We start from the raw sequence: 26,208 nt of genomic DNA on the forward strand, positions 1-26,208 counted from the left end.
GACGAAGGCCAAGCCCAACGATTTAGCAATTGCCTCCCTTTATTTCTTTTTAAAGGCCGCGCTGAATCACGATGGGATTTGGGGGTTTTGTTTTAATGGCAAGGCAAGAATTCGCTGATCCTCCCCACGGCGAAGTTACTTTCAAGTCAGTGAAAGTTCTTGGCCCATGATGAAAAGTCTTTGCCAATTAGCGCTCAACAACCTCAATTCATTCCTCCTGGTTCAAGATGAGTAGGAACCTAATAAGGCTGTGATAAAAGGGCAAAAGGCACCGAGTACCCAAAGGGGATTAATGGGCTCTTCCATTTATTTGTCTTCCCAACAGCTGAACTGTTACAAGTATTGACGGGCTTCAAACAGCCCCGCGCCCAACGCGGCCGCCACCGGCCCCAATGGCCACCTCCAGCCCCAGCCCCGCAGGGCAAGGGCTTCCCCCTGGGCGATGCCAAAACCAACAAAGCCCCGGGGATCAGGTAATGAAACTTCAGCTTTTCCCCCTTTGAGATTTATTTACTGGCAGCTGACAAGGGGCAAATTCAGCGCGGATTGTGTAGTCAAGGCCCTGTCAAGCCTTCAGAGGCACCCTTATGTCGAATCACCTTCCTGACTGGCATGTCGCTGAAAAGCCCTCGGCGCTGGTCCTTAACAGCTCCCGACAGCACAAAGGACACTCCAGACAGATGCCTACATGGCATCCTGCAGCATTTTAAAAGAGAATTAGTGGTTTTAATTATGGTCGTCGTATGAAAGGAAACCATGCAAGCTCCGCAGGAGACCTTTGATCAAACCCTTTTGCTAGCACAATGCCGCGGAACTGTGACTATTCCTAGCAAGGGGCCTTTTCTCGCTGAATGACTCACCAGTGATCTTTGAATGCAGACAAGTTCCTCGCCCTCCCTCTTCATTAGCGAGCATTTCTATACAGGCCCTATATAGCGAACGGAGTCTAGGAGCTATACAATGGGGGGGAAAAAAGAATCCCTACAGATTCTGGCCTCTACTTAGGAAGTGCTGAAGGACTCTGAGTGACTTTATTCATTAAAACAGGTTGCTATTAATTAACTGTCATAATAAAATAAAGAACTATTATTTGCATTTCTTAGTGTGCTCCCTTTAGTAATATGTATAAAAGATGCTTGTAACAAAAATGAATTTATAAGGGAGAAAAAGCCCTCTGAAGTCTCCCCCCCTTCACTTTTTTTCGAGGTGTAGGCAGCAGGAGTCTGACTAATTATTAGGGCCGGTTCTGCAAGAGAACAAATAGAGGTAAAACACAAATATGAAAGTAATTAGGAAAATGCAAAATCCTGTTTACTTGGCAACCAACGCATGCAACTGAGACTAACGAAGAGCAAATCAGCTTTGCTTGTTTGATAAACTTAGGGGTGCCACCTAAGAGGAGCTGATAAAAATTAAACTTCTGCCAGCATCCCTCAGCACTGCCTTTCAGCGAACGGGCTTTACTAACACACGCGGCTTCGTCTGAAAGCACCAGCAAATCTAATTGGAACAGATTCACAGGAGGAGATCTCACACTTCCTTCTCCGTTAAACGTTTTCACCTTTGCAATCTGCCATCGGTGATACCTTCTGGCTGAGCATCCAGCACAGCCGCCCGTGTTTGCACGTGCACACAACTCAGACGGTAGCAGCGCTCACAGATGCAAGCATTTCTGGTCTTCCTCCCTAAAATAAGCATCAACACTTCCACTGCTGCTCACACCTGGGAATGCATGTGCTGGTGGGAAAGTTCTGCTTGCAGTTTGCATTTGCTGCTTATTACAATACACTGCGATACATCACTTGAAGCAGACTGCAGCTTACATACCTTTGTAGAGCCCCTCTTTTCTCCCAAGCAGATAGTAGGATCCACAAAAGCTTCCAATTATTTCAAGACTATGCGGCTAAGGAGAGGCATCTAATCAAGATAAAGAAAACTCTTGGCTCAATATATTTGCTTGAATGGATTTTCAATAATGCAGGTAACAAAAGCACTCAAAAATTGGATTCCTCATGCTTTTCTGCCAGCCTGAAGGACTGATCCTGAGAAGCGAGAAGAAAGCCAGCCTTGAGAAAGCTGCATGGAGGAATGTATGACATCCTCTCGCTCTGTACAAACACTTCTGCAGGAACTGACAAAAAGGAAGAGATTTAAGTGAGGCACAGTCGACCTGAAATGTAGTCAATTACAACACAAAGAGTTAAAGTGACACCCCTGAGCCACTCTTCTTCACTCTCCCCTCTGCTTTGTGGCTTTGCAACCCAAAGGCCTGAGTTGTATTTTTCTTTTTCATTGCTCATTTCTTATCTGCTGTTTGGACAGGAATTGTTCATAGAAGGAGAATCGCTATGGAAATCATACTGTGAAAATAAATCAGAATGAAAGGGAGAAAAACAAAGAAAAATGAAAGAATCCCAAGGAGCAGTTTGATTTTTATACATACAGCACTCAGTGAAAGTGCCCATGTTTTTCCACAAGGAGTTAGAGGGACCAACAAAAAAAGTCATCTTGTCTTAAACTGTGTTAAGTTTAGCAACCACGTAAGCCTAAATCTGCACCTATATGTGTGCATGGCACAGCATACCTGGCACTCAACCTGCACACCAAGTTCTGCAGGAGAGCAGCCCCACAAAGCTGCCAGCAGAGCCACTCCGTAATGTGATCCTTACAGAAATACTTCTGCCTTCTTCAATAAGTTTACTAACCCAAATGCAACCCGACCAACAGCAGTTTCTCTCCCATAAAACCACCATAGAATCATAGAATCCTAGAATGGCCTGGGTTGAAAAGAACCATAATGCTCATCCAGTTCCAACCCCCTGCTATGTGCAGGGCCGCCAACCAGCAGACCAGGCTGCCCAGAGCCACATCCAGCCTGGCCTTGAATGCCTCCAGGGATGGGGCATCCACAACCTCCTTGGGCAACAATGTAGGACAACTTTGCCAAACATGCACTTTCAGTAACACCACCAGAGCTCAGTGTCTGTTTTAAGCCTTTGTAAGGCATATTAACTGACAGAACTTTGAAAGACAAGCTATTTCTTGTCATTTTTTGGGAAAATATGAAGCTGAGCTCTTGGGAACTGAGTCGCTTGGCCTTTGGGGCACAATGAAAAGCAGGATGGATGTCAGCACCGCAGCCTCCCTACCCCAGACTCACACAGCCCAGGAGATGCCATGTTGCTGCATACAGTCATGTTGGTCTGTGAAAAAACATATAAATTACTTGCTACAGGAAAACTAGTGCAGTGAAGCCTAGCACAGCATAAAATCCCAGTGCAATGAAAACAGCCCTCCCTGCAGTGAGCTGGGTTTGTCTCCAACCAACACCACCACCCCACACCAGTTGCTGGATTTGTTCCTATGGGGTTGTTTTGGCAGCACCACAGAGGCACAGCCAGGGCATGGAGGGCACCTGAAACAGCACGCAGTCATGCTCCCTGCAAGGGCTCCATCCTACATGCCTGTCCTGATGGAAACCCACCTACCCATGACTGTAAAAACACACAGACACACAGAGTCTAAGGAGAAATGTAGTAAAACTCTTTGCTCAACAACAGTAGCAATGTTTAAGGACAAAATACATATGTTTGCATCTATAAAGGATGGCGCATCCATAAACAAATCTAAATGATTTTCACAGTGCTGCCTTTAGGAGGAAACTCTCCTCTTGAAACATCGTATTTTATTTTGTGATGAGCTTTCTTCACATCCAAACTGTTCATTTGGCAACAGCAATCAGATCCCAAACACCGGCACGTTCCTGCAGAGCCCTCTGCTCTTTTTGTCACCTTTTACCAACATTCTCACATTGGTCCATGACCAACTCAAAGCTCTGGACCTCAAAAACCTCAGCACCTCAGTAGGGGCGCAGTGGAACAGGAGCTATCCAGCTTGCCGCTTCAGCTCAGCTTTCATTCCCCTCAGCCCCTGCAGCTCCTTCTGGAGGTGGTTCACAGCCTGTAGAATGTCCTGCCGCTGGGGATCATCCTCTGCTTTCTGGGTGTAGAGGAGGAAATGTTTAACGGTTTCAGAGAGCAACACCTCAGGGTCCTCACCCACCCGATGGAGACGCAACATCCTCTCGCAGGCTATCGCGTAGTTTTTGTGCCAGTTCACTGGGTGATGTGGATGAGAGCTGACAATTTCTTTGTACAACTGTTAAATGGCAAAAAAAAAAAAAAAAAGGAGGACAAATTAAGCAAACAAAGGGGACCAACAGCTCTTAACAGTGCTTCAGAACTGTCCATAAAGGAACAGATGCTACTTAGATGTCTACATCATCCAGAGTCAGAGCGTTTCTGAAACTCACTCTGTGTTTGCCACGTGATGTGTGGTAGTGTGAATCCAAAATCCAGGGATTTTGTGCAGCAGCTGTTTGTTTAGAAACATTACAGACAACTGAGATAACCCCAGAGCACATTATGCCCTTCCCCAAGAGGGAACCAGGCTGGGCAAAGAAGGATTTCCCTGCTGCGCCAGGAAAACACTGACTCAGTGCTCCAGGAGATCAAGACACCTTCAAGAGGACTTGAGCAGTTTGAATCATAGAATAACAGAATCACAGAATGGACGGGGTTGAAAAGGACCACAATGCTCATCCAGTTCCAACCCCCTGCTATGTGCAGGGTCGCCAACCAGCAGACCAGGCTGCCCAGAGCCACATCCAACCTGGCCTTGAATGCCTGCAGGGATGGGGCATCCACAGCCTCCTTGGGCAACCTGTTCAGTGTGTCACCACCCTCTGGGTGAAAAACTTCCTCCTAATATCTAACCTAAACCTCCCGTCTCGGTTTAAAACCATTCCTCCTTGTCCTATCACTAGCCACCCTTGTAAACATTCATACCACCTCCTGTTTATATGCTCCGTTCAAGTACTGGAAGGCCACACAATGAGGTCTCCCCAGAGCCTTCTCTCCTCCAAGCTAAACAAACCCAGTTCCCTCAACCTTCCTTCATAGGAGAAGAGTTTGCATAGGAGGGTTTGCTAAGTGACAATATTGATAAGCTCAACATCATGCCTGGAAACTTTACGGAACAGAACAGCAAAAATGACAGCAAAACAGGCAAAACCTTAAAAGAAGCTATTTACAGACTGTTTGCTGGGGTATAAAACATCTCCTCTCTGCTGACACACACTGATCGTTTCGTGCATCTGCTGGCATCTCTGGCAGTGCAGTATTTATTGAGATACCTACACCAGCTTACGTGTGTCATTCTCTGCTGTGAAATGCAGCAGAATTAATTTGCAGTGAGAAGACTGTCGGATTTTACACTTGCTGGCTCAGATGCACGACTGTGTAATGACAGAGAGGACAAGTGCATAGAGGGGACTTTAGGACAAGCAGTCTCTTGGCATGGGTTTGGAGCCCAGTGCAGACAACATAATTATAGCAAAAGGAGGGTGTTGACTGGTTAGCTTTTGGCATCCTCCGTGACCAAGAGGGCAAGCAGGAATGGATAAAATCCCTGAACAAATCTCTTTGAATCTGCTATGCTCCTGATTTGGATGAATGAGAGAAAATGCAGATTACAGGACAGCCTATGTAGATACACTGTGATATTTCCATGTGGTCAAAAGAATTAAAAAAAAAAAAAAAAAAGGATGGAGACTGCAGACAGTATTTGTAACAAAATATACGACTTACAGTGTATGCCAATGTGTACAGCTGTGATTTCATTTCTGCAGGCACGCTGGCAGTTTCTGCAAGGCCAAATATAAAGAAAGCTGTTTTCATCCTAGGAGAACAAGAAAAGAAAACACATTATAGCAACTGCTTAACATAACCAGTTCGCATCTCCTGATCATGTCTTCAACGCATTCATAAAGCTCTTTAATTGTATGGGACAGTAAACAAGACTTTTTCACATCATCAGTGACACAGATTTCTTTCCACCGTATGCCCAAACTACCCTTTGTTCTTCAAGATGCTTTGAGCAGAACCTTTAGGTGAATGAAACCATTGTCTTCTTTCTGAAGTTTGGCACGTTAAGATCCAATAAGGCCATGCACCATCAAGCTGCCTGTTTTGGTTTGTATTTCCACACATCGGGGAGCAAAGGAGCATCACCTGGCTTGCCACATCTCCTCATTGGCGACAGCTTCCCAGGAAGAGGGCTTGAAACTAAATGGGAATTAAAATAAAATTCAGCCATCAGATCCATGTCACTGTTCTACTCACTGCACAGTCATCCCTTCTAACCCAAGCAGTGACAGACCTCCCAGGCAGCAGAAAACCTGTCATGAAGCCTACAGCTCTGACAGCAGGGAATTCAGCTGATCCTCAGTCATTCATAAAACTTTATTCCTCTCCCTGCGCAGGGGGAGCCTCTGGTGTTTACATCAGGTGTTTCACAGCATCCCAGCTATCCACAAAGTGAGAGAGGATTTTTACCATCCCATCATAGCTAGGTCTACAAAATGTAAAGCTTCGGGTGCCCCATGTCCTCAATGGTTTTGGGTTCCCAGTCAAGTTTTAGGATCAGAATTGGACCTGACAGTTGACTAGAAACGTCCTCTCTATTTTTAACACTAGCAAAAAAAAAAACCAACCCAACAAAAAACACGTGCAGAGCTATCGTGTGTTCCAAAACACAAAGCACTAAGATTAAAGCTCATGTTTCATTTCTCTAACACCGCAATGGATGTGGTCATGAGGAATAGCAAGCAGGAAGGCACAGAGCTGTGCCTCTGCCTCATACCTCCCATACTCTTCAGTCCAGTTATAGAGATTTCTTGTCAGACGAATCCACTCTCCTGGGTCAAAGACAGCATCAGTAGGAACCAACTTTTCACAGGTACCCCATGGCCAAAGCGAGTAACTCCTCCTCCAGGTCGAATCCCCTTCATGAAGACCTATGCAGACAAACACTTCTTTACTGCCAAAAAAAAGGAACAGAGAGAGGAATGGTGAAGCCATGTCAGAGGCCCTGGGCAATCTCACGTGCTTCAGCTGCCCACCCAGCCCATGTTGGTGCAGCAGACAGGTCTCAAGCAGCACAGCTGTAGATGTCCCTGTTCAGTGCAGGGGAGCTGAACTAGATGACCTTTAAGAGTTCCTTCCAACTCAAACAAATCTATGATTATATTACTTTCTGCAGAACGGGTACCCACCCAGAGCATCTCACACTGGAACACGCACGACTCTGGGGCAGTTTGCAGAACAGCTCTGCAGGCAAATACCCCCATGGTACTGCACACCTCATGCACCAGAGCAGGAGGGACCTCCAGGGGAGATGGCCTCTCTGTGTCACACCTTACATTTGTGCCAGAAACAGGAAAAGCCCACTTTGTCCCAACAGCACCTGGCCCTGCTTGTCTGCCTCCCCACGCTCACCCCAGCTAGTCTAAATGCAGATGCTATTCTTATTCATGGGAGTATCTAATCCTTTCTCCACTCTTACTAAGCTATTTTTGTATGATGATTATTCCTGGAATACATTCATTCTATGCTAATCACTTGGCCACAATGTTCACGAAGGAGAAGCTGCAGCAATTTGCTCTCCAACCAGCATCATTTTGAGTACACAGGAATGTTTCTTCTTTTTTTGTGATGAATTGTGTCAGCAAAAGAAAAAAAAATCCGTAAATATTCTCTGCCAATCACCTTCTTATTTTTCCTTCCTAAAATCCAAACTTACCTCAGAACAACGAGAATATTACACCTTGTTCAGCAAGATATGATATTGTTCAACAACACTGAACAACACTATATCTGGATGGAGTTACTTCTGCACAGATATTTGCTTTAATTGCAAAAATAATCTCACCACTGGGGAGGAAGTCAGTAGAGAAAATTGGTCTTTTGGATGCAGCACCAAGCTGTTCCATAAACAATTTCAAGAGAAAAAGGTTGAAGATTTTAGGAAAGCTGTTACATATGAAAGGAATGCTTACTGTTTATTTGCTTTGAGGAAATGGTGGAGATTAAAAACAAGTGTCCCATCGGGTAATATTCCTTCCACGGGGTTCCACCGGTTCCCAGGAAAATGAACACCAGGTAAATGCTTTGCCAGCTTGGGTAAATACCATTCATAAGTCATCATCTATCACCAAAAACATTATCGTAATTAAAACAAGAAGCACGGTTTCCATCCATTTTATACCAGCAGCTATAGAAATGCCTTCCATGTGAGTAATGATTCTATTTATTCAGTAAGGGTTTCCTCTCATTTCAGTGGCTTCCACTTGGAGGAACCTGGTGATTGCCACTGAGAGGGGAAAAACTCTATGGAAACACAAAATAGCTACAGCTGTGAGGAGACACAAGAGAGCTTTGGTTAGACACGAGGCACTGGGTGAGGGTTTCACAAAAAATCACAGTCCCCTGTTGGAAAACCAATTGCAAGGATTATGTGCTAGTAGAAGCACAGCTGTCCCTTTCTGCAAAGAGGATTCTTCTCTTTCCATTACTCAGGGGGAAAAAAAAAAGCCCAACCACCACCCCAGGGGACACAGCATCTCCATTTGAATAAAAAAAAGAGAGAAGTCTGCAAAAGCACTTTTGCTGGACCAAGATAACACAGGAGACCTCAGGAAATGACCCACAACATGGCAGAGCCCTAGCGAGAAAGCCCAAAGCCCCACTGGCCAAGGGGTGCTGGCTGACCTTCAGCCATCCAGACTGCTCCTAACATGCAATTTTCTTAAAACAGAAAGGATGAAGCTTTCTCAGCAAGGTAAACATCAGCCCTGTATAACAACTGGATCAGCCCTGTACAACAACTGGATATCTGCCATGTTGCCTCTCTCAGTATCACCTTCTGAACCTACCTCTTGGTCCACTAATGTGATATCTGGCCTCACTCCTTCAACATAATGCAGGTAACGAAGGGCGTTCCCAGGTAAGTCTCCTCTTAGCAAAATCACTGCACCCATTGGCATAGAGGACAGCAGGTTTCTTGCAAACTTGTCAACAATGTAATTGTTGCTCTGATCACAATCCCTTAAGAAAACAGGTGAGAAAGAACATCTTAAAGCCAGGCACTTGCATGGTTTTGCCCATCTTTAGAACAATTTTATGTAACAGGCATCCAGTGGTGAGGTCCATCCCCTGGGACAGATCTGGCTGAAAAGCATCATCTCCACTTAGAAGATACAAACACGAAGCCTTTAGACTGCTGTCCCCGAGAAGCTAGAACCAGAGGCATACCACTACAGTTTTGCAGAAATACACACACAGTGCATGAATTCATCTTAATTCTGACCTTTTTCTGATTTTTCTTCTTGGGCTAACCCAGGTTTACTAGTTGGAGCTGGAAGTGCCAGTACATTGTAAGTATTTGAAACCCTCCCTACCCTTTTAACACTTTTAATTAAGATGAGCCAATGGGTGTGCAAAGCAAGGATTTCTGCCCATGGAGTCTCTGAGCTCAACACTTCACCAGTTGGTCAGCCTCCACCTGAGCAGCCCTACTACTACACTGATTTTTACCCAACCCACTGCAGAGTTCTCAGCGTGGTTATGGAAAAAGGAAGACCTACACTACAAGATGTAATTCAATTTAAAAAAAGAAAGAAAAACTAAGAAAAAAAAAAAACTGGGCACCAGGAAACTTGAAGCAAAGCATGGGAAGGAGAAGGTGATGCCCCAGTGGATGTCTTACCTATAGTTGGCCCAAACTTGAGCAGCAACGAGAGCCCCAGCAGAAAGCCACTCCAGCCATGGCAACACCCGGCTGCCCTGCAGCACAGCACCTCCGAGGGACATGAGAGCAGCCAGCCCCAGTCCTGCCAGCACTGCCACAGCCACATTGCTCTGCATCCAGAACCGCTCCACCTAGGACACAAGGTGGCATATGCCAGCTGACGTGGCAATGCTTCCTTGCGATGCAAGTCTACACTTCTGGAGCAGGAAAGTCTCCACGCTGAAAAGCTCACAACTGAAGAGCAGACAGCCATAAGGAAAGAAGTTTCTTTCCTTTATTCATAGAATGGCCTGGGTTGAAAAGGACCACAATGATCATGCAGTTCCAAACCCCTGCTATGTGCAGGGTCGCCAACCACCAGACCAGGCTGCCCAGAGCCACATCCAGCCTGGCCTTGAATGCCTGCAGGGATGGGGCATCCACAGCCTCCTTGGGCAACCTGTTCAGTGCATCACCAGCCTCTCTGAAAAACTTCCACCTAATTCTTCCTTTTAAACATACATCATCTATCTAAATACCGAGAGACTATATTTATGCTTCCCCAGCTAAAAGGGAACACAAAATGTAGCTGCATGCTTGCACCTTGTGCATCTCCAAGACAACCACCTGCTCTTGATTTGCAAGGGACCCAGCAGCCAACGAAGCATGAAGGAGGCTGCTTCCAAAAACCAACACCCCAGAGCAATTTTCAGAGTGAAACTTACCACTCCCAGAAACAGAGGCTTTGTAACATCCAAATTTGCTCTCCAGGCAAAGAAGAGTGAATAAACACAGAGCATTCCAGCGAAGAGACAAATCACAGGTGATTTCTGTTGCTTTATCCTACAAAAAATAACGTAGCACTACAGTGGCATGATCAAAAGTAGGAAAAAGTTATATGTGCACAAAGACAGCTGTCTGTCTGCATATCTTAATGCAAGGAGCTGGTGGGTCTTTCTTTACTTCTGCAATTTATGAAACTTTTGTTTTTCAGAGCATGCTGCCATCTGGATCTCAATTTTTTTAAGCCATCTATAGAGTCATGGGGTAATCAGATGCAGCTCTGTTTTGCTCTTCGTCAATAATAAAGGATAACAGCTGAAATTTCTGCCCAGGGAAGCAGAATAGCTCAACGTGGCACAAGGCAGAGAAAGCACCAAAAGCTCATGCTCGGCCAGTAAGGAAATGCAGGTGGGAGCAAATATTCCCCTCCAACTTACGGCAGTGCTGTGCTGAAACAGGCGATGAGTGCCAGGGCAAGGACAGGAAGGGACAGATCCGACCTCATCTGCTCCAGCTGGAAGCTGTAGGGAAAACAGTGCACGTCTGCATGACCCTCAACTCAGTGCAGCAAGAAAACAGGGCAGCTGTATGGCGTAACACCCCTGTTTTGCTGGGGTTGAATCTACCAGAAATGGGAACAAGCCAGGATTTTGAATCCCCGGCAGTGGAATAGTCATGATTTTACTCACACCAACATCTCTCTCATACTGGATCCGGACTCGGACTTGGCCTGGATTAAAAAGAAAGAAAAGCCATGAGAAACCCACACATTGATTGGGGAAAGGAAAAGTCTTTCTGCTTTCCATCAAGCCCAATCCTAACCGACCCCTACCACGCCCACTGCCCATGTCCCTCAGTGCCACATCTCCACCATTCTTGAACACCTCCAAGGACGGTGACTCCATCACTTCCCTGGGTGTGATTCAGGAAGTCCGGAAGCTGTATTTAATCTCAATAATCTTTATTCCCAGCCTTCTGCATTGAAATCTCTGAGACAGGATGGAAAGAAAGGGTGCTGGGTATTGCTCTCCTTGGGTGGCCAGAGCCCAATACCTAAGTTGGGGTTGGAGCAGAAAGATGCAAATCCTTCACTCTGCAAACAGTCACATCGTATCTCCCACTCTTTGCAAGAGCACAAAGCAGACAGAATAATTCAGAGCCAACGATTCTGAGGTTCCCCCAAACCTACCATTCATTTCAATGCAGCATTACTGAGATGTAAGTTAGAGGAATCTCTTTCAAGGGTACAGCAATGAAAAGCTGCTTGCAGCCTCTTTCAACAGCTGAGTTTAAAATTATTTTAACAAAAGCCAAATATTTGTCTTAAAATAAGAAGAACACAAGACAGGTGTTGCCATCTCTCTCTTGCAAGACTTGGTCTTTGGGTTTTTATAAATATGAGACACCTGGACAGCCCCCGGTAAATAACACAGCGCATCCCATGAAGACAAAGAGAATCAGGTCTTGCTTTCCCAGCCACCTAACCCATACCCAGAAAATCTGACAGATCCAAAGGTCGAAATCAGAAAATTATTTTTAAAAGAAGTGCCCAATTTGGTCACCTCCAAGCTATTTAACACCACGAACACAAAGGTTCTGTTACTGCATTACTCCAAAGAAGGCCATGTAGAAAATGATCTTTATTTACCAGATTGAATGTCCCATATTCCTCCCTGAGAAAGTGGGTCAAAAATCCTTGAAAAGTCGTCTGGTCTCCCCATGTCCAACGGGCTCGATCGAGGTAGGACGAAGCCGGCAGATAGAGATAAGGCAGCAAACCAGCCAAGAAGCATAAACCCAACTTCAGCAAATGGCCTAGGGACAATTCCTGCACCAAAATATGTCATATTGCATAACAATGTTTATTTTAGTTTAATCATGCTGGAACTTCAAGAACAGATAAAGAAAAAACATCAAATATATTTACACAGAGCTGATCTCTCAATTTATAGTAAGTCCCTACAAAATGCTATGTTAAACCTTACGATTTTGTGGATTACTAGGAAACTGCATCAAACTGATCTCCTTTGCATGGCAGGGTGAAATTTAAGTGAAGCAAATAATATTAGCTAGGACTCATGAGTATCATACTCATTGCATCTTTCACATTTAAATCATGGCATGACATGCATAGATGGCTGAAGCACTGCAAGGCTGAGATAACCCACTTTGCAGCGATTAAGAGTTGGCTGGTATTCCATCTGGCAAAAAAAAAATGCTGCTCTAGTACAACTACACACATCACCACCATCATCAGGAGTCAGTTTTGCCATTTACTTTATCATGATTACACTGGCTAAATTGGATAGGCCAACTTTTGGGGTGGGATTTTCAAGACTGCCTAAGGGGTCAGGAAGACAAGACTTTCAAAGGGACTTCTGTGCCTAACTCCTTTAAGTGCTTTGGAAAATCCCACCCTAGAATATTGCACGCTTGCTTTATCATTAGCCACCGTCCTGTCAATCAAACACTTGTTCAGAATTTGGGGTTATGCGGAATAGACACCATTCAGCATTCAGAGCAACGACCTGCAGAGCAGAGAAAGTAGCCTGATAAAGTTGGTGGCCAAAATTTCTTTGGAAGACTGGCTCGTTTTTGAATTTATTTTAAACTGAAAGGCACAGTTTTTGATCAAATATCTCTATTTTTTTTGGTGGTTTTCTGCAGCACGCTTTCCTGGACTGTCTAAGGTATTTCCCAGGAACATTACATTGCATTCCAGCATTCTTTCTGCTGGAAATCACAGAGGTCTGTGCACCACCCTGGTTAAAAAAACCAACTGTGTTTAAAGAAGAAAAATACATTGCAGGAACCATCACTTTGTTAAAGGAAATAGGAAGTCTGCAGGGCTTTTGCTGGAAGCACTGGACTTTTGCATCAAGCTTGTCTGAACTGCATCTTATCTCTTGCTGCTCACACACTTCACTCTAGGCTTAGCTATAAGCTGTGCCACTGTGCAGAACCACACCTGATCTGCCAGGCTGAGAGTGCAGAAATATAGGCAGGAGCATCCCAGTACAAACCTTCCCAACTGTAAGCTAAAGGTAGAAGGAAGAGAGTATAGGTGGAGGTTTCTCTGGGACACTTGCAAAGTGATATTAGTATCTAAATCTTTTGAGATATGCAGCACTTTTCAGAGCAGAGTTCCTACAACATGTCTGCACCCAGCAAAGTCCCTAAATGTTACCATGGAACCTCATCCAGATGGATGCTCACCACCTTCCTGAGCCAGGTATGCAAAAAGGTCTTTTTCAATTAACATGCTTAATAAAGAGGTGTGAAATGAGAAAGGGATCTCTAGTAGATGACAGGGAAGCATTTCTGGATGCTCTTGCTTTAGCAGGGGCTGGATCAGATCATAGAATCATTTGAGTTGGAAGGGAACTTTAAAGGTCATCTAGTCCAACTCCCCTGCAATGAACAGGGAGATGACCTCCAGAAATCTCTTCCAATCTCCAACCACTCTGTGATTCTGTGACATTTGACCATTTCAGGGCTTGTTGTTCACTGAAGGTCAATCTTGCCTTGGTGTTCCCCAGCTGACACAAGCCAGGTGCCTCACCTGAGAGTTCATAGAATCATGGCTTGACTTGGAAGGGACGTCAAGGATCATCAATCCCCCTGCCACAGGCAAGGCTTCCAGCTGCTAAATCAAGTACTAGATGAAATTGCCCAGGGCCTTATCCAACCTGGCCTTAAACACCTCCAGGGATGGGACATTCACAGCCTCTCTGGGCAGCCTGTTCCAGCAGCTCACTGCTCTCTCTGTAAAGAACTCCCCCCAGCATCTAATCTAAATCTCCTTTCCTTTAGTTTAAAACCATTCCCCCTTATCCTATCACTACCTACCCGCGTAAAAAGTTGATTTCCCTCATGTTTATAAACTCCCTTTAAATACCAGGAGGCTTCAGCGAGGTCTCCCTACAGCCTTTTCCAGTCTGAACAAGCCCAGCTCCTTTAGCCTGTCTTCATAGGAGAGGTGCTCCAGCCATCAGATCATCCTTATGGCGCTCCTCTGGACCCTCTCCAGAAGGGCCTCTTTCAGGACTCCAGTCCTAGAAGTGTCAGAGCTGGAGACCACCAAGCCTGGCACCTCCCAGGGACATGCTGAAGAGAACTCCACAAGATCAGCACCTGCAGCATCCTCACACTGGGCTGCTAATTCTGTGTGTCTTTGCTGACAGCAGTCCCACAATGATGGACAACAAGTCAATGCAGCTTTCATTTGCTACCACCAGGGAATCAACGCAGAGAAACTCATCTCCAGTCATAAGCCAGTGTCTTAAAGTAAGCTAAAACAGCTGTGAGTCAGCAAAATACGTACCATCTTTCTGAAGAGCAGGAAGAGAACCCAAGGTACAATACAAGCAATATAAAGCACTATCGTATGCTGGTTGCACAAACTGAGGCCGCAGCAAAAGGCACCAAGTCTGGCGATCTGGAAGGGAAAAGAAAAAAACAAACACCTCATAATTACTCTTCACAGTCTGCAAGAACAGCCACACACTAAAGCAGCATCAATGCAGCCCACAGTACGCTTAGAGAATGAGGCAAAATACACCTGTGAGCACTGGCCAGTTGTAGCACAAACAACACAGGTTTACTTTAGCTTATTTTTATACCATAAAGATAATGATGCCATTTCTATGGATGGAGATGTGATTTTATGTAACAGGAATTAATTCTTTCCTCTTCTGCAGGCACAGACGGCTAAAATCAGGGCTACACAAACTTGCTTAGCAAAGGGAATTAAATACAGCATCACTCAGTAGTGTAATTTCCATTTCAGTTTGTTTTCTGATAGCAGAGGTAATGTGTCTAGACTATGCAGCAAAGTGCAGGGTATTTCTGGTACTCACTGAGGATTATTTAGCTTTGTTACCAGCACTATAGCCATCTCAGGCTGATGCTACAGAAAGTCTCTCTCCACCTCAGGTGGCCACAAGCTCTGCTCAGTCCTGCTGATTTCAGTCACCAATGACAATGGCATGTGAGGTGGAAACGTTTGCCTTGGCGTGGAGATGGGATCACCCAGTAGTTTTTAACTAGAATTTAACACTGGATGTTGCTTTGTCCAAGATAAACCTGCTATAACTTCAAAAAAAATCTTTGTGGTCTTCAGATCTGCCCTGTAGGACTCGGTACACCTCAGTAATTCTTTGAGTATATTGGTGAACTCCAAGCACACTGCTGAAGATGCTTCAGGCTGGATATTAGGAAAAAAATCTCAGAAACAGTGATCAGGCACTGGAACAGAGAGGTGGTGGAGTCACCATCCCTGGAGGTGTTCCAGAACTGTGGAGATGTGGCACTGAGGGACGTGGGCAGTGGGCACGGTGGGAACGGGTTGGGCATGGATTTGGTGATCTTGGAGGTCTTTTCCAACCGCAATGATCCTGTGATTCAACGCTTGCAAGAAAGGCAGATTTCTGAAAAGTGCTGTCGACTTGCTGTTTGCAGCCTGATCTCTTTGAGTTGTGGGGTGCTGGACACCCAAATAAAGGAAACAAGCTCTCTGACTGCTTCTGGAAAACTCATCTGAAAATCCCATTGGAAACTGGGCACGCCAACCACGAGAGCAGCTTGGAAAATGCCCAACTCCATCTCCATGGAGTCCAGTCTCCAGGGATCTTGGGACAGAATTGAGCAGAAAATAGGAAAAATTAAATGAATCCAGTGATGAAACAAGGCCTCTCTACCCAGTGACAAAACGTGTTATTTGGTAACTCGCAAAGCTGAGTAAACTACCACTGTGGGCTCCTAAAATTCTAGGTTAGCCCAACAAAAATCCTTTTATTCACACAATTTATAGGACTCACAGCAGGCAAGTCAGTAAGAGGAGCGGAGATCAGATGTTCAGGCAAAGCAGAAAGAACAAGACTGGTGAGTAAAAACCATGTGACTGCCTGGTCTGCTCCCAAAGTAGTGAATACAGCATGAGATGTCTCTTTATTTAATAATGGCATTATTTCAGGGGTGCTTTTCATTTCAAAAGAGTATACATTGAACCTCATAGAACCGACCGAAAAATTGGCCGTTTCTGTTTTTCATTAGAAACATGGGTTTCTGACTAGATGAATTTTTCTGTAAGACGTATCTATTTACCCCTGGGAAAAAATAACAGTTCTACCAACAAAACCTTGAATGCTCACAGCCTACTTTGAGTCTTTGATGCAGAAAATTAAACTTTGTGCTAAAACATTTAGATGAAAATGATTTTGCTTTTTCCCATTCCTATCCCCTACGTGTAAAGCAACACAAAAACGCCCACCCAGCATGCCCCAACAGAACCCTTAAGCAAAGTGCACAGACCTGTAAATGTTTGGCACTTCTGAAAATCCAGATGGGTCAAGGATCAACACTGCTGAACCCAGCCCCATCATCTGCCCCCTCCCCTGCTTAAACAAAACTGAATCGGGACTAAATGAAGAGGAAATGAAACAAACTCGTCATAACTAATTGAAACAAAAAAATAAAGAACTATTCACTTCGCTGGAGATGTTTTACCTTTGATCTCTCTTTTGCAGTGGATGCCTCCTCAAAATGCACGGTAAGAGCCATAAGCAGCCCCACAAACAGATTGTTTAAGCTAAAAACCTCCGCCGTGATGGACCACTGCCATGTTAGACGAGAAAATGAAAACACCCCCGCAGCAAGGATTCCTCCAGCATATGAGCCAGAAAGCCTGCAAACACAGATAACATGAAATCTTCTTTTCCAACAACAAAAAAAGCCTACTTTATTGTCCTTTTTTTTTTTTTTTTCCCCCGAACACTGTAGCAGCAGAAATTATGACTGCCACCCAGCATCCTTCCAAAACATTATATGGTTAATATGTCCCTAATAATTTCTTTGCAGAGAATTGCAATTAGGAAGAACACACCTTAGCCATCCCATGTATTTGCGAGGCACCAAATACTGAATGGCTGGTGAGCCAAGCTGGCTTTTTCTCCACAAACACCACAAAAACTCCCAGTATTCAATTCAGTTCCAAAACCTTGATGAGCAATGACACAGCAGGTCATGGTACGCCGAGCCAGAGAGTCATGCCTCTAATGGGATGCTCTGCGCTGGAGGACACACGAGCAGTGGTGCAGCCTTAAGTTCATTGAGGCCCCGCATAAAGAGTGGATTAGAGCTATTCATGATGGACAGCATTAGCAGAGCTTTCCTAGGGCAGGTTGGACTGTCTCAGGGTTGGGTGGGGATTGCAGCACCCGTAGCCCTGGGATGGAGAGGCAGCCACTAGAGTCAGGGAGATGGGACACTGGGTGCAATCTCCAGCTAGATGGACTTCAGCTCTTGTTCCCTAATGAGCTGGATGTTGCAGGTAGCCTGGGGAGCCCAGAGGTCAGATTTAGCCCAGGAATCCCATTGCACCCACTCTGCTGGTTGCATTATGGGCTCTGCTCTTTGAGCTCTGTGGAAGCTTGGCTGTCTGGGAGGTCTGTCCCATAGGAAGTCACCCCAGAGAATGGGATGGAGGGCAGCACAACCAGCTTAGCCACGTCTCATCCAAAGACTAATATCTGTGACTATGGTTAAAGCTGCTCTCTAGAAAATCACAGGCTCTATACAGACTGGTATTTTTCTAATCCCACCCCAGGTATGCATATTTCCATTTAGATATAATATTCCTGGCAGGTTTAAAACAAAAGTAGTATATGCTAATCAATCCCTTCATCAAGCTAAATCATCAGCTTGATCATCAATACCTGAACACTGACCATATCACCTAGTGCAACCACAGCAATGTCCCCACACGGTTCGTTCTGCCCATCAAAGATTGGGCATCCACGTAAGAGTTGCTTATGGAGTTCCTCAGAGAGCACAACTGAGATAAATGGAAACAAGCAAACAAAACCTACAGCCCTTGCAAACAGGGACAAGAGGGATTCTGGGAAAGCACTCTCTAGTAAGGGCTCCTCTCCTTCATCATAAGTTTCTTACACTTTCCTGAAATAATCTAAGCTCTTCCAGCAGGCTGAAAAGCTGATACATTTCTGTAGATGTCAGGGGACTCACTGAGTTGAAACTGGAAGCTGTAAACCATTACAAATGTGAGGTAGCATCCATGGGGAGAAGACGATTAGGATAAGGAAGTGGAGAGGCCTGACCTTCATTTCTCCTCCTAACATGGGACATGCTGGATGGCCTGTGGCTGCCCCAAAGATACCTGCAAAATAGAACTCATTTATCTTCTTTGTAAAGATCTGCAACTGCAGGATATTGCAGGACACTTCCAGTGTATGAACTTCACACAGCTCTACACAGGTTTGGGCATTCAGCACAAAATAAAGTTTAAAGTCATACAACCACATAGAGAAGAGGTTTTCCCAGGCATCAGCACTGCTCCATTGATCTTCCTAACAAGTCAGCCTAACCAGCAAAAACTTATAGTTATAAAGAAACAGGGTTGTAAATCCACTTGAAATTCTTGCAGGGAAATACAGTAGGAAAGATAAAATAACTTTCTCAAACACCGTGGGAACGAGGAGCAGAATTTCAGGCAATCTTCTCAAGTTTTCTTTGCTTTTTCTACCTAGAAAAGACTTGAGCATCTTTAGTAGAGTTCAAATGAGATTAAAGAACTCCCATCCCCTGATAAAAAGTCTCAAACCTACACATTCAGTTCTGTGAAACAAGGCTTATGCAAAAGTTACTCAACTCAAAGCTTAAAGCCCTATCCCAGCTACGTGGGCAGGGAACACCTCTGCTTACCATCCAGCCCTCAAGTAGTGCAGGTTCAGAATCCAACACTGGGCACAATCCAGAGGCTGTTAGGAAAAGCAGCTGACTTCATCTTTCATTTCCACTGAAACTCTCAGGAAAAGCTTCTTGCTAAGTTCTCTCTGTGAGAACGTGTTGTGTGCATGGAGCACTAAACTCCTACAAGTGCATCAGGTGCTTAAAAAAAAATAAAAAAAACAAAACCATATGGGTGTGCACTCAACTGTCTAAGAACATCACAAGAGCAGCTTTGGGAAATGCACAATGGAGACCAAGAGCTTTTTCCAGATTCTGTTATCAACAATGGGACTGATGCAATGACTGTTTATGAGGCTGGATAGTGACAGGACAAGGGGGAATGGTTTTAAACTAAGAGAGGGGAGGTTTAGGTTGGATATTAGGAGGAAGCTTTTCACCCAGAGGGTGGTGATGCACTGAACAGGTTGCCCAAGGAGGCTGTGGATGCCCTATCCCTGGAGGCATTCAAGGCCAGGCTGAATGTGGCTCTGGGCAGCCTGGTCTGCTGGTTGGCGACCCTGCACATAGCAGGGGGTTGGAACTGGATGAGCATTGTGATCCTTTTCAACCCAGGCCATTCTATGATTCTATGGTTCATTTACAACTGATGATTGAGAAGGAAACACTCTGAGAAGTGGAAGTGATAAGATCAGGTATTTCCAAACTAGACCTAACTGGCAGAAAATAACACACCAAACAGCTCCACTCAACACAACAGGTGATGGAGCAAAGCAGCACCAGCAGAAATGAATCCCACACAGCTATGCCACACAATGCTGGCCCCAAATGCAATGAAACCTGCCTTGTGGCCGAGCTAACGTGACCCACATGAGGATTCCTACATACCTGGCAGTGAGAGAGGCACAAAGATAAGAATAAAATAGAGAAAGGAAGAACTGGAAGAGCAAAAGGATGGGGACTGGACTGGAGGTCATGAAACTAAGAAGCATGAAAGCATGAAACTAAGTTTCACGAAGCATGAAACTAAGAGGATGAAAGGATTTACAAAGCAGGACTGCAATCTACAAGTGAAGATGCTGTTGGTGACAACATGTTGCAGGCAACAACTCCTTTAAAGGCAGGCACAGATGGTATTTTAATGAGTAAGTCAGAGTATGGCGTGAAACAAGTTGAACCTAAGAGACAAAGGAGACATCCTATAACTACAGCAAAAGCTCAGCGACAACCAGCCTACTAACTGGAACCTTACGAACATGGGCAGAAACTCCCATCACTTGATAACGTGCTATGAGGGATAGAAACAGTCAGCAAAGAAGAATTCACACAGTCCTTTGTGAGAAGTATTTTCCCATGGCATCTCTAAACATACAAGATTAAAAATATATTTAGTTTTCAGGAACAAGAATATTGGAATGTGTGTCTGGGCTTCAACTCCAAAGACGCAGGCAACACAGACTACCTTTAGTCAGGAGTACTGGGGCTGCAGGCTTTTACTAAGAGCTAAAACAGGAAGGAAAAATCAGATTAGATGTTTTAATGTGTCTTTACAAGGTTTTAGCTTTTCATCTGCAGGTAATCGCTGTGATGTGTCAACACGCAATTCAATTCAACATTCAGCCTCTGTCCTAAGTTCGGTAAAACTTTCCCTAAGCCAAGAGTACAGGTTCTACCTATGCTCAGTTAACAAACAACTTGGCATTTCTGCTATTTATTTGGAAATTAATGCCTGAAACTTCGTATTTAGTCATCTGCAAGAAGCTATTAAACGATTTGGGTAAAGCTATATGGGTATGGGAATTGAAACTTAACTGGAATGTGTTAGTTAAATGCAATCTTCAGAGCACTGGCTTCTTAAGAAAAGTCAGCTAATCAAACCACATTTTATATTTGAAGCTAATGTATTAAACACTGGAAACACCTATCTACTAAAATAAGCTGATTATTTCTGCCTTCTGTTTCCTCCAAAACTTTAGAGGGTAGCAGCTCTGTTTCAATTTTCCATTTTAAATGCTCTCGGTATAGGGAACAACTCCCTTGCTATTAACCACCTCCATCACCAAATGGATTTTTTTCCATTGCTTTCTCCCTGCTAAAGGAAAGCTAAAGAAGAACGGGACCGAGAAGACCCAACAGCCAAGTTTCCACCAGCCTTATTCTAAATGTCTATTCTCATCAGAACAACTACTTTTTAAGGAGAAAACATCCTCCTTTGATTTAAAAATCAAACATCAATTTAGCACCGAAGTGCTGATAATCATCCCCCCAAACGCCAGTCCCTCTGGGTCTGCCTGTCACAAATACTGAGCAGACAAAAGCAGGTTTCTTCTGCTCTCAGCCCTGAAGAGCCGGCGCAGGTACTACAGGGAATAGCAACCCAGATTTTATTCTTCCTTAAGGACCTCACGCTCAAGAGCCACTTGAGCTGTGCCTGCAGCCTCCAATCCCAGCACTGGAGGATGAGGCAGCACAGAACCCAGCTCGGTTTGCCCATCCTGATGGAATCTTCACAGCCACAAGGAGATGATAATAATAAAAAGCATGCAAAGAGGCAGGAACACCACAAATGAAAAGAAGGGACCATCAGGACTGGCTGAGGAGTACTAATGCAGGAGGGATTTTGGCTAAGGAAGGTGGTCCTGCCCGCATCCTCTTACACAGGTCCTATGGGATGGGAAGCTTGTGGTGAGGCCGCCAACACTACAGCTTTGTAGGGTCACACTGAGGACGTGTACACATCCTGTAGGATAACCCCAAGCCCCCATGATCAACCTGAGGCCTCAAACACTACCAGCACATGCAAGAGGTACCCAACCAAAGGCTGGGCAGGGGAGCAGCAGCCTCTTCCCAAGGAGTCTGGCAATTGAGTGCTACCACACCGAGCCATCCCAGGGCAGCTCATGGGACTGAGCAGCTCCCGACGGGCCAATAAAACCCATTAGAGCTGTGTTGCTCTAGGAAATACCCTGCTGTGCTTGCAACTTTCTAATAAGTTGAGTAAAAACTGCACTTCCAGCCACCCAAGCCAGGAGGGAACTTCTCTCCCTGTGTCTTTGTAAGCAGAAAGGAAGCATTAGTTAGGCTTGATTCACAAACTCAAAAATCCTTAGAAAATAGGTACGCTTGATCCCGGGCGCTCATAATAAATGGTGTCTGCTTCCAGCAGCCAAAAAAAAAAAGAGAATAAGAAAAAACTCTCGGTAGGAACCAGCTTTAGCAATTTGAATGTTTTATAAGGTTTTTTTTTTTTTTTTTTTTTTTTTTGTAATTGCAGAAACTTTTCCTAATCTGACATTTGTTAAAACCCCTTATTAGAAATTATGCAGCCGCGGTAGCTGCGGCAAGAAGAAGCAATAAAAAAAAAAAAAAAAAATTAAAAAATAAAATACTGGAGCTGGCTTCACAATTACCAAGTCAGCCCATGCAGCCCTCTGCTATTGTGCGGGGTGGCATAAACCCCCCGGCGGGCTATCAGCTCCCTGGCAGGCAGGGGGCTGTGCTATTCAAAGCGCGAGATACAAGCTGCGGGGCACAAACCTGGCAGCTCCCATCTGACCCCGCAATCCCCGGCTGGTGACAGCTCCAAGCTCCATGGCAAATTAGGCCTTCTCACATTACAATTGCAGGAGACAGATTCCATTAGCGGTATCTGAAATTGAGTGGAGAGCTGCTCTGTTATCAGACTTGACTCATAAGCGCCGCTATTAATCAGAGCTATGATAGCATTTATATATTTCAAGCTATCTGCTGCCGCTGTGATATTCTGCTACAAAGGGTTGATGGGACTTAGGGAAGTGAACAATAGAGCTTTCTGGGAAAAGCAGAGTAAATCAAGAAAGTCTGTGACTTCCGCACATTCTGAAGGGATTGCGGTTTACATAAATTTTCTCCCAATTGGAGATTGAGCTCTTCCTCATCTTACACATGGGATTTAGTTGTCACTCAATGGTAACAGCTGTGAAAAGGTGAAGCGGCCCACCGCTCAGAATATTGCCTCCGCTTTTAAAGCAATTAACCCATGAACAGGAGGATACCTGGTGATATCAAAGGGATTAAGCCAGGCAGTGCATTATTAACATTTCCTTGAACTAATTCTAACTCTGACTAGCTGTCAGAAAAGACTCTTCAGTCTTTAAAAAAAAAAAAAAATAGGAAAAAAAAAGAGAGTTTTTGCCCTGCTTTTTCTTCCCCCCTTCCAAACGAAGCGGTTATTTCAGCCTCATGTGCGTACTTTAGAGCCAAATGCAAATGAACACGTTTCTTCACGTCTTCAGAGCAAACTCAGCGCCGCTTTATTATGGCTACATAGGGGAAAAAAAATGTATGTGGTCAATTAGTCAGAGGTCACCGTAGGTAGTCTCCTAAAAGCAAATCGACACTGAAGTATTTTCCACTCTTCTCTTAGTCCTAAAACTTACTAACTACTTGTTATGTGTGCTTTCGAACCTGTGTTTGGATACAATGGCAATAATCTAAAATAATCTGTAATATCCAAACGTGCCCTAATGGAAGATCTCTCGCTCTGTGAAGCTCGGTGTTTTCCTTTTCTCATGCCTACAGTCAATGGGGCAGCGATGGCTGCCAGAGCACGTTCTTCTCCCTCATCCTGCATCCAAAACCCCCTCCAGAGCCCCCTTTCTGAAGCATCTGAAGCTGCATCCTATACAATGAGAATGCTCTCGGGACTCTCTTTTACCCTACCCAAAATAAGGGCCAGGCTGCTAGGAACTCTGTCACCTTGCATCCCCAAAGGATGCAGAGCATCTCTCCACTCAGTACATGCAGTAAGCAATATTTTTTGAGAGCCTGTCAATTCTGGGGGGCTTCCACTCTCCGTTTTTCCTCCCTTTAGCCATAAGCATCCTCTGGAAAGAGTCACATCCTCCCACACACCTTGTCCATCGATGGGACCTTCCCACAGGACCATCACTGGAGCAAGGAATCTCAAAGGGGCCAGGACAGCAAGCCCAGAACACCTCTACCATACCCTGTGCGCATCACCACCAGTCCTCATTGTCAGCATGGGGAAAAGAGCAGGCTCCAGCTTTCATGCACAGCCACAGCTTGTTGCTTGGCAGACTGGTGGGGGATACATATGTCTATTTATATACATATATATGTACGTATATATATACTCCTATATGTATAAATAGAAGTCCATATATACTTTTTTCTTATGTGTATAAAAGTCCACATATATATATGTGTGTGTATGTGTGTGTATAATATTCTCCTAATATGTATAAATAAAAGTCCCAAATTTAATGCAATACGCAGAACAGCAGCCAAAGAAGTTAGCTGCTCAGCTCAATGCAACATTTTTCTCCTTTTCAAGTGTTCATGTGCAACATGATTGCAAGAAGTCCTGTGGAAACAACACCTTCTACTCTGCGACTGCACCTGCAATAATTCAGCTTTGTATGTCTGCACAGAGCAAAACGGCCACGCTATGGAAGGTAGGAAAAATGCACTTAGAGCAACGAAAAGAGTACTATTTCTATTCATAACAGAGAATGCAAAGAACGCATCATCTGTGCAGAAAATTACACTCTGGCAATCATATTATAAGAACATAATTGGTTTACTTTGTCAACTTGCTATGCTTTGCCTCCCACAGTAAAACAAATAAATATTTGTTTAAGGAAACAATCGTAGAGTCACACTCGCCGCGTCCTAAAAACATAATGCTGCTCCCCCGTCTTTCAAAGCAAAGATGAATTATTTGCATCAGTTACAAGCAGTCTGAGGAAACTCTTTGTAAATGCCACTTTACGATAATTACAAGCGATTCCTTAAGACTGCGCGGAGGGGAAAAACATATTTGATAAGTAATTCAAAGGAGCAAAACGCTCATTCAGCGATAGCCTGGATTACTGACAAAAGGGCTTTTTGCATCCGTGCGGTCCGACGCAACTTTGTTGGGAGAAGCACAGCTCTGCATTTAGCAATGAATGAATCAGAAGGCTGAGCTGCTTCCCATCGCCCTGCAGAGCATCCCGCCAGCGAGCACCTGGGAGAGGAGAAATCTGGTTAAATTATGAACGGACTGAGCACGGTTTGGTCCTAATCCCACGCGCACCGCGGCGCCCTAAATAATGCCAAATCGTAACACTTGCATTAAGCTGGAAAATAAATTACCCCGACCCGGCGGTGGATAAAGTCGGGAAATGCCTCTCTGACAAAAAGGAGAGAGCGATCCAAAAGGAATAGATGTGCTGTAGGCAGGGGCTGGGAAATGCAGAGCGATCCCCTCCCTGCCCCGCGCGATGGCAAACTGCACGACGCCGGGCTGGTGGGTTCGCAGGGAGAAAAGAAAGGTTTTAGAGGTTAAGTTCAGGTCAGACGACAAATGAAATTGTAACAGCCCAAGTGACATTGTATAATGTCTTCTTCCACTCAATCAATAGGGCACTGTGAGCCCCATTACCATAGAGATGGCTTCCTCCTTTCTGAAGGGTGTCTATTGTTTGACGAGAGAGATTTGCCACTTGAACCGTGCTGCTCCCAAAGGATGTGTACTTCATCAATTATTTGTATTCCTAACATCTACATATTTTCATATTAACGTCCCCAGCGCTCGCGCGGCAGAAGGAGCGGCCGCTCGCTTTTCCTCTGGTACCGAAGGGCTTTCAGGGGTCACCCCGTCAGCTCAATTTTAATTAAAACACAAAAATGCAGCAGGATTTGATAGCCTGGTTTAAAGCTTTTGTGAAGACGCACAATCCCGGTTCAAAACAAAACATGCAGATATCGGGAGGCTTTGGAGCAGACGGTGCCAAGCAAACGCTTTCGGAAAGACTTCTGCTTGGTTTATGGAGGTGGCAAGGGAGGAAGAACTTTTTTTTTTTACCTTAAAAAAATTAATGATCGATTTTAAGGTGCTTACAGCGAAAACCACGAGATTGTAATTTGTAAATAAAAGTGACCCACAACACCTCACAAAAATCAATCACCGCAAGGCTGAATAATTGATTCTGTCACTCACTGCCTTGCACCTATGAAATAATTTTCCGCAAGCCCCGATAGTTTCCACCATCTCCCACTTCCAGGTTTTCCGTTCCTCGATGCAAATTTCACCTTTGACAGACGCAA

At 44.7% G+C, this 26,208-nt stretch overlaps 1 protein-coding gene across 4 annotated transcripts in view; it reads right to left on the bottom strand.

Annotated features, from left to right (window-relative positions):
• Nucleotides 1–3,522: 3,522 nt before the first annotated feature.
• The window catches only part of TMEM260 (transmembrane protein 260), a 28,796-nt gene continuing 6,110 nt past the window's right edge, over nt 3,523–26,208 (bottom strand). For 2 of the 4 annotated variants that reach the window (XM_040701530.2, XM_421443.8), the window contains 13 exons: nt 16,918–17,095; nt 14,735–14,848; nt 12,059–12,238; nt 11,100–11,140; nt 10,848–10,931; nt 10,353–10,470; nt 9,607–9,779; nt 8,774–8,945; nt 7,898–8,046; nt 6,703–6,879; nt 6,072–6,125; nt 5,649–5,739; nt 3,523–4,158 (listed from right to left, as the gene is read on the bottom strand). In XM_040701530.2, coding sequence (XP_040557464.1) covers nt 3,886–4,158; nt 5,649–5,739; nt 6,072–6,125; nt 6,703–6,879; nt 7,898–8,046; nt 8,774–8,945; nt 9,607–9,779; nt 10,353–10,470; nt 10,848–10,931; nt 11,100–11,140; nt 12,059–12,238; nt 14,735–14,848; nt 16,918–17,095 — 1,804 coding nt within the window. In that variant the 3' untranslated portion in view covers nt 3,523–3,885. Of the gene's footprint in view, nt 4,159–5,648; nt 5,740–6,013; nt 6,126–6,702; nt 6,880–7,897; nt 8,047–8,773; nt 8,946–9,606; nt 9,780–10,352; nt 10,471–10,847; nt 10,932–11,099; nt 11,141–12,058; nt 12,239–14,734; nt 14,849–16,917; nt 17,096–22,653; nt 24,814–26,208 lie in introns of those variants that run through there. The other 2 variants (XM_025151163.3, XR_005860204.2) reach the window with 2 other exon arrangements.

Source organism: Gallus gallus, chromosome 5 (genome assembly GCF_016699485.2).
Source record: "Gallus gallus isolate bGalGal1 chromosome 5, bGalGal1.mat.broiler.GRCg7b, whole genome shotgun sequence".
Taxonomy (NCBI): Eukaryota; Metazoa; Chordata; class Aves; order Galliformes; family Phasianidae; genus Gallus; species Gallus gallus.